Raw genomic sequence first — 8,747 nt, forward strand, 5'->3', positions numbered from 1 at the left:
GTTTGTTTCACAGCTGGCTTTGGAAGCTCTCCTTAGTCCATTCCATACGAGATACTTACTCACAAAAATTCGGGAACTTATCCTGATTGCAAGAAAAAATGTGGACTCCCTACTTTTCAAAATTTGCCTGCCAAGAAAATGAAGACACTTCTGGAAATATATATGTTCAGAGTGTGGCACAGCTTGTGTGATGGGCATAAAGCTCCAAACTATTTTCTCTAGTAAGTGTGGTAGGCAGTAGTGAGAGGCTAGTATATTTTCAGTAAAATTCCAAGAAAAGATCAGCCTCTATAATCAACTCTCAAGAGATGAAATCTATTGTCATCCCTAATATCTAATTTAAATTCCTCAAAAATCACCAGTAAGTTCTGAATTGCCAAATCCAGTGACATGATAGAGTAAGACAAAGAATACAACCCAGGCTCTATTAACTTCCTAACTGGGTCAGTTATTTAAATGATTTGGAATTCAGTCTTATTTGTAAAATGGAGATAATATTCACCTACCAAGGGCCCTGTGAAGATCAGATAGGTTAAAAGGCTGGGAGAGGCCCTGGCCACAGTAAATGATACCTATTACCATTATTATTCTTGGTTTCTGACCACCAAGATGTTGCTTACACTGCTTAAAGAAACACCCTCGGGCTTCCCTGGTGGCTTAGCGGTTAAGAATCTGCCTGCCAATGCAAGGGATACGGGTTCGAGCCCTGGTCTGGGAAGACCCCACATACCGCGAAGCAACTAAGCCTGTGAGCCACAACTACTGAGTCTGCACTCTAGAGCCCATGAGCCACAACTACTGAGCCTGTGTGCCACAACTACTGTGCACAGCAATGAAGACCCAACACAGCCAAAAATAAATAATAAATAAATAATTAAATACATAATTTCTCTTTAAAAAAAAAAAAAACCCTCCGTTTCCTTGGGCTTTCACACACCACTTGCCAACACTTCTGTTCTTTCTCAACCAACCTTCTGCAGCAGTGGTGTGTGTTTGTGCTTGCCTTCTCGCAAGAACACTGATTCCCCAATATTACATCCTTAGTGCCTCCTCTTCTTGCTTAATGCCCTCTTCTATCTACTTTACCAATTCCCATGGCTTTAACTACCACCCATCCATTCCTTCAACTAAGATTTCCTGAGTTCCTATTACATACCAGGCACAATTCAAAGAGTAAAACCTCAGATGTTTGCTGAAGGGGCTGACTTATTAGGCAGCAAGAGGCTTATTTAGAATAATTCAAAACCACCACATTTGACAGGTCAGTACTTCATCTGTACAGTAGTTTCTAAAGCTTTCCAAGTCATAAAAATTGTTGAATATTTTCCCCGACCTCAATATGTATTATTTGGAGTAAGGCTGGATCACACCCATAGTCTCAGTATAACTGCATATTTCACTGTACTTAGAAATTATCAGAAAGCTGGGACTTCCCTGGTGGTCCATTGGTTAAGAATCTGCCTTCCAATGCAGGGGATGCAGGTTCGATCCCTGGTCGGGGAACTAAGATCCCACACGCAGTGGGGCAACTAAACCCACACACCGCAACTACTGAGCCTGCGCACCACAACTAGAGAGAAGCCCCTGCACCGCCAACGAGAGCCCTTGCGCAGCAATGAAAGATCCCGCGTGCTGCAACTAAGACCTGGTGTAGCCAAATAAATAAATAAATAAATATTTTTTTAAAAAAAAATAATAAAAATAAATAAAAATGAGCCACCAACACAGGGGTTATCTCAATCCTTTAGGGTCTTACAGTATACATGTATTTTTTCTACAATCAGAAGCAAAAATTATTTTAAAACAAAAGGAAAAATTGCCACCTTAACCTTCATAATGGGTCTTGAAGGTAGTCTTAAAGACAACAAATGTTAAGCTAAATTTTCTGAGCTTAAATCAGTCAAGAGCAAAAGGCTTACTTGCTTAATGGGTTTAATGGGTCACAAATTACAAATTATATTATAGAAGCCTTCTTAGAAGCTATTCAGAAGGCAACTGGCTTTTGAGGCCACAAACCATGTATTTAATCAAATAAGGCACACCCACTCAGAATGCAAACACAGCCTCTACCCATCCTCTCAATTGCCTATTCTGCCAATAAACACTGCTTCTTTCTTTCAAAAATGGAATCTGATTGAATCTCAACCAATTAACTACTCGTTCAGAACACTATGAAGTTTCTGGGGCACCTAGTCCAACCTTAAAAAGTGGGCAAGTCTGCATTCCCTGAATATCCAAGTTCTAAAATACTATATTAAGAATACAGTGGTTTATATATTAAACACGGGTCTCATTTCCCAAGAATTTTTATTAAAGAGAATTCCTGAGTACCTCAAATGACTCTGGAATCTTTCACATCCAACTAGTAAGACTTGAAGTGTTCTTCCCCTTGGAACAAAAAGCATTTGAAACAAAAATCTAGTCCCACGAGTTGTAAACAGTTAACAATATTATTTTTGCAAAGCTTTGAGGTCTTTGGATGTCTCATCAGGCCCTGAAAAACTTGAACAGGTATACAGGCCATTCTAGTTACTCCTCCGGTTCCTCTGTCATAACTAACTTCTCCTTTTCGCAGGTAATGTTTCCTCTCAGTGGAAACAAAAGCCTAGTAGCTACTCAGTAAACCACCTCTCATTAGTTATTCATTTGCCTTCTTCTACGTATAAGAAGCAAAACCAGCACTTTGTTCTTTCTACTTTTCTTATCATTTAAATAAGAACATAACCTGTGCCCCAATTCCTCCTTAAGAATCTTATTTATTCTGGCAGCTAGAAGGCTATCATCCTTCTAATATCTCATTAAAACTATTCCTAAAGGGAAGAATCTTAGGTCCAAACTCTCTCCAAGGCAGATAATTTTTTTCTTCCATATTTGTTAGCTAATTAAGGAAGGTTAAATGTGTGAGCAAATCTCAAAAGTTCTTTAAAGAAATGGAAGACCAAAAGAAAGTAATGTTAACAAGGGGCTTTAAAAGTAGAAACCAACTGTATTATATTTCAGGTGCAATCAAAATATGGCATTTATTTAATCAAATGTTAAATCCACAGTAATAAACTCTTGGTAATTAAGATCACTAAATACTCCAAATCGCTGCTGAGAAAATTTCCTGCAAAGCCTCTAGAGGTCTTTAAAAATAGGATAGAATCCTCTACCAAGATTAGCTTTAATAAAGTCCTACAAATAGAAAAGGGAATGAATTACATAAACCCCTAAAGGTTCCTTCTAGCTCTAATTCTGCCAAAGCTTCCAATTCTCTTTCTAAGTTTCCTTAATACTAACTGCCACCTGTTACCTCAAGAAAGGCTGACCCGCTTCTCTCACTCTTCTGAATGGCAGGGAGGAAAAATTACCATTTCTCTTCCTTGTGAAAACTCTATCTACAGTCATCATTAAAAAACAGTAATGTCTACACCCATAAGCATGGCTACCGTAAAGAAAAAACCTAATTCTCCTGCAATGTCTCTCCTTTACTCTCACACTACCTTGCCACTAACACTTCTGACCAGATGTTTGGGGGGTGGGGGGTACACACCACTAAGCAATACTGTGACATCAGCTGGGTGTCCTACATTGTTTTTTCCTTTTTTAAAAAATTGAAGTATATAGTTAATTTACAACGTGGTGTTAGTTTCAAGTGTAGGTGTCCTACAATTTAACTTACTTCGATCGCTATCTACCTGGAGATAGCGGCAGATCCCACAGGTAAGGGCTCAGTCCCACAAGACTGCCTCCACCTCAACTTCAGATGCCAATCTCAAGTCCAGGTTGTCACCTGTGCTTCTGACCAACCAGAGGTTCCTGGGACTCTCTCTTCGTAGAGCAGCTCACAGAACTCAGAAAAATTGTTTACTTACTGTTTACCAGTTTATTATAAAGGATCCAGATGAACACCCAGATGGAAGAGATATGTAGGGCAGGGAAAGTGGGGAGGGTCACGGAGCTTCCAGCTGTGCCACTCTCCCAGCACCTCCACGTTGTCAGCAGCCCAGAAGCTCTCTAAACCCAGTACTTTGGGGACTTTTATGGAGGCTTCATCATGCAGGCATGATTGATCATTAACTCCATTTCCAGCCTCTCTCCCCTCTCTGGAGAACTGGGAGGTGGGGCTGAGAAATCCAAGCTTCTATTCATGGCTTGGTCTTTCTGGTGACCCCACCCAGGAGCCCACCAAGAGTCAGCTCATTAGAACTAAAGATGTTTCTATTGTCTAGGAAATGTCAAGGGATGTAGGAGCTCTGTGTCAGAAACTGGAGGTCAAAGACGAAACATTAGGACAAAAGATGCTCCTAGTGCTCTTATCACTTAGGAAACTACACAGGTTTTAGGAGCTCTATGCCAGCAGCAGAGGAAGTTATATACATATATTTTTTGTCCCTACAATCTCACAGCTACTATCAAAAAAAAAAAAAAAAGAAAATAACAATTGTTGGTGAGACTGTAGAGAAACTGGAACCCTTGTGCACTACTGATGGAAATGTAAAATGGTACAGCCACTGTGTAAACAGTACGGTGTTACCTCAAAAAATTAAAAATACAATTACCACATGACCCAGCAGTTCCACTGCTAGGTATATACCCAAAAGAATTCATGGTCTAAGAGATATTTGTACATCCATGTTGATAGTGTCATTATTCACAACAAATGAAACAGGGAAGCAACCTAAGTGTACACTGACACATGAATGGCTAAGCAAAATGTGGTATATACATACAATGGAATATTATTCAGCCTTAAAAAGGAGGTAAATTCTGATACATGCTACAACATGCATGAACCATGAGGATGTTATGCTAAAGGAAATAAAGTCAGTCACAAAAAGACAAGTACTTTTACTTATATGAGGTACTTACGGTAGTCAAATTCCTAGAGACAGAAAGCAGGACGGTAGTTGCCAGGGACTGGGAGGAGGGGAGAATGCAGAGATACTGTTTAACGGGTACAGAGTTTGAGTTTTACACGATGAAAAGAGCTATGGAGATGGATGGTGTTGATGGCTGCACAACATTATGAATGTATTTAATTCCACTGAATTGTACACTTAAAAATGGTTAAGATGGGGCTTCCCTGGTGGCGCAGTGGTTGAGAGTCCGCCTGACGAGGCAGGGGACGCGGGTTCGTGCCCCGGTCCGGGAAGATCCCACATGCCGCGGAGCGGCTGGGCCCGTGGGCCGTGGGCGCTGAGCCTGCCCGTCCAGAGCCTATGCTTTCTACCACAGGAGCTATTTACTCAAACTCTAAACCCAAATCCAACAAAGAGGCAAGCATACAGACTCCTGAGAGGGTAGAGGGATCTTAGAAGTTTCTAACTTCTCTTCTGTTTGTTAAAAGACAAATGGTGGTATATGTGAGGAAATGAACTTACAGCCTGGGTTTAAAAACCCTGTTACAGGGCTTCCCTGGTGGCACAGTGGTTAAGAATCTGCCTGCCAGTGCAGGGGACATGGGTCCGGGAAGATCCCACATGCCACAGAGCAACTAAGCCCATGCGCCACAACTACTGAGCCTGCGCTCTAGAGCCCGCAAGCCACAACTACTGAAGCCCACCCACCTAGAGCCGGTGCTCCACAACAAGAGAAGCAACGGCAATAAGAAGCCCGCGCACGGTAACAAAGAGTAGCCCCTGCTCGCCACAACTAGAGAAGTCTTGTGTGCAGCAACTAGAGAAATCTTGTGTGCAGCAACCAAGACCCAACGCAGCCAAAAATAAATAAGTTTATTAAAAAAAAAAAAAAAACCCTGTTACACTCTATTTTAGAAAAGGCAAGACACATGCCTGTGCACTTGACATCTTATGTGTATTTTTACGGCATAATTGGCAATATTTCCCCCAGAAACTGGGGGAAAATACACAGGGCTTGGAGCACTAGCACATCACTTTAATCGAAACAAAGACAACTTTAAAAAATATTTTAAAGATACTCTTGCTCTCATGAAGTTTCTTTTGCTTAAGGAAAAAGAAACGGGGGGAAAAAAACACCCCACAGACAATAGTCCTCTTATTAGTGTAAAAGCTACATACCTAAAGTCTTTGTTTTAAAAAGACTCCTGAGAAATTGTTTTCTAGAAGGGATACTGCACCCCTAAACATTCTTTAGGGCATTCCACCAGACCATTCTTCCAAATGCCACCATTGTGGCTTGAGTGAATTTTTTCACTAAAATATATTAGAAAAAGTCAGGGAGATTTTCCAGTTATACAGATTTTTAAATTTCATGTTAGCAACTTGATATTTCTTCATCTTATCAGTCAGCAATCTCTAAAGAAATGTCATGCCCACCAATGCTAAACTGTTCAGGATTATGGGAGGGAGAAATCTGATTTACTAACTCAGAACATAAGTGTGTTAAATGAAAAGAGCACTTAAACACAAAGCACCTCTATCGTGTGGACACCTTGCTCTTGATTTCCTTCTCCCTCTTAAAAATCATAACGCACTCATTGGCCTGCAATGTATTTTCTAACTCCCACCATGAGGTTTCCCTTTTACAATTTATACAACAATTGTGTCTTATTAGCCATTTACACTGCTGGGAAAACAACTTCTTCCATGGCTTACAATGAGCTGATTCTTATCACTTCCTGTCTCACACAATTATTTCTTCAAAAATGAAAACAAATTTTTTGAATCTGTATATTATGTTGCCTTACACCTTACAACTTCAGGGGAGGTCAAGTCTCTTTTATGTATTTCCCCCCAACTCTTGTGGTCTTAATATCTCAACCTGACCTGGAGAAACGCTTTACTTTCTGTCTCACACCAAACAGTAACAGGCCTGTCTCTCCTATCTACTGACTGGGGGAGAAGGCTGCCAGATATTTATGGTAATGCCAAATTACAACAGTCACATTTCCTGCCGTGGGGAACGGACTATTTGTGAAAAAAAAAAAAAAAAAAAGGATTTCCTTAATTTCTTAAAGAGATTCATAAGTACCAAAGTCAACTGCAGACATCTCAACACTCTCTTCCACCAACACTGACCTGGCATCTTTTTAACCAGCTCATCGTTAAAAACACATTTCAGCATAATAGCTGTCAGTCCAGAGAACGTGAAGCTTGATAATAATTACTGCCTTGAATTCAGAACTTTTCAAAATATTTCAGAACTGCCTGGACTGGGTTGGTGATTCAGCCTTGGTGAATTAGTACACTCATCACATGTCACCACCAGGCTAAACCATCCCCTTGTGAGATAGCACTCTTGCTCGAGGGGTCAGCAGGACCACCTAACTCAACCTGGAGCCCGAGATGGGGGTCTCACCTCGGGCCAAGACCGAAACGCTTTTTAGGCTCTGGACCGGGTTCACTGCCAGACTTGTGGTCCAAGGCCTTACTTGTAGACGGGGGTAGGTACGTGGTAGGAAAAGACTGGGTGTGTTTCCGCCTGGTACCACCTCCTAACTTGCTTTGCCTCCTGAGGATCCTAAATGTGGTTTTCCCTGGAGGGCTTCAGAGCTCTACGAGGAAGCAACCACCCGAAGGCCACAGGAGGGAGGCTCGGGGGAATCGTCCTGGGGTCCCAGGGGGCACTCCCTGCCTCTCCTGGGGGGCAGACCCCACTTCTGGCGGGATCGGGTAGAGGAAGTAGAGCCCAACCTCTGGGGGGAGGTGAGGTAGACCTCAGGCGCGGAGAGACTGGGGAGCCCCAGCGCCGCCCTTGAGCCTTCCGGCCCGGGGCAGGCCCAGTCAGTGCCCGGACACTGCCACCAGCACACCTGATCCGCGCCCGGTCCCGCGGACAGTCACCGCGACCCCGCCCGGCCCCGCCGCCTCTCCGCAAGGGCGCCAGCCCGCGGGGTCCCGGCCCACCGCCCCAGCCCGGCCCGGCCGCCTGGTCCCACAGTACCTGGCCGGCAGCGGCTGCGGCAGTAGCGGCGCTGATCCTCACGTACCCGTTGCGCACCTCCCCGTTCGCCACGCAGTCGTTCGCCCGCACCGGGCGACGACAGCAGCACCCTCCGGGCTCCGTCCGCATCGTCCCGGCAGCACTAGTCGCAAGGCAGGATCCGTAAGCGGCGGCCGAGGCGGCAGCTGCTCCAAGTCCCCCTCCGCACCCCTCCAACCTCCCCGAAACCGGAAATGGCTGCACGCCGCCGCCAATTCCCTGCCGGGCCGTCACACGGGGGCGGGACCCACTCCCCCACGAAGCAGCGGATCGCCGTAGGCTGGGCCCGGGAGCTGGAGACCAGGCGGGGCGCGCAGGAGTGTCGTGAGCCTGAGGACTGCTGACCAATCTGGAGGAGGAGGAGGCGGACCCCAGGCTCCTACCTGTCCAATGACGGGATGGAATAAAACGGCCCGCGGGTGTCAAGGGGGTTTTCTGAAGCGACCTTTGGACCTGGGACCAGGGATCTAGAGCGGGTTCCCTCTTCTGGACAGGTGGCACCGTCTCTACCCTTGCCTCCCGGGAAGTTCTCGGGTTTGAATCCCAGCCCTTAATTTAATTAGCTAATTCTTCTGTGGGTTTTTATAGTAAGCCTTTTTCGACATTCCTTCACCATTCTTCAATATGCATCATACATTAACACATTTTAAGTAATGATTCGGGTGTCTCTTTGCCTTTCACATCTGTCCCTATCAGGGTTTTCTGTACAACTTCCTTTTAAGAACACTTCCTTGAAAAACAAGAAACCTGGTCTTGTTCCAGCTCTGACAGTAACCAGAAGCTAAACCTTGAGTGTTTAACCACTTTAGGAGCCAAATTCTTTAAAATGGAGTTAATACTTCCTGCTTCATAGACTCATTGCA

General features: G+C 44.1%; 1 protein-coding gene across 1 annotated transcript in view; it reads right to left on the reverse strand.

The window, feature by feature from the left end:
- Window positions 1-8,057, reverse strand: part of SPTLC2 (serine palmitoyltransferase long chain base subunit 2) — a 109,853-nt gene extending 101,796 nt beyond the window's left edge. The window contains exon 1 of the mRNA XM_029237523.1: window positions 7,846-8,057. Coding sequence (XP_029093356.1) covers window positions 7,846-7,974 — 129 coding nt within the window. The 5' untranslated portion in view covers window positions 7,975-8,057. The remainder of the gene's footprint in view (window positions 1-7,845) is intronic.
- Window positions 8,058-8,747: the final 690 nt, after the last annotated feature.

The sequence above is a fragment of the Monodon monoceros genome, unplaced genomic scaffold, assembly GCF_005190385.1.
Source record: "Monodon monoceros isolate NGI ecotype Baffin Bay Population unplaced genomic scaffold, NGI_Narwhal_1 Super_Scaffold_21, whole genome shotgun sequence".
NCBI lineage: Eukaryota > Metazoa > Chordata > Mammalia > Artiodactyla > Monodontidae > Monodon > Monodon monoceros.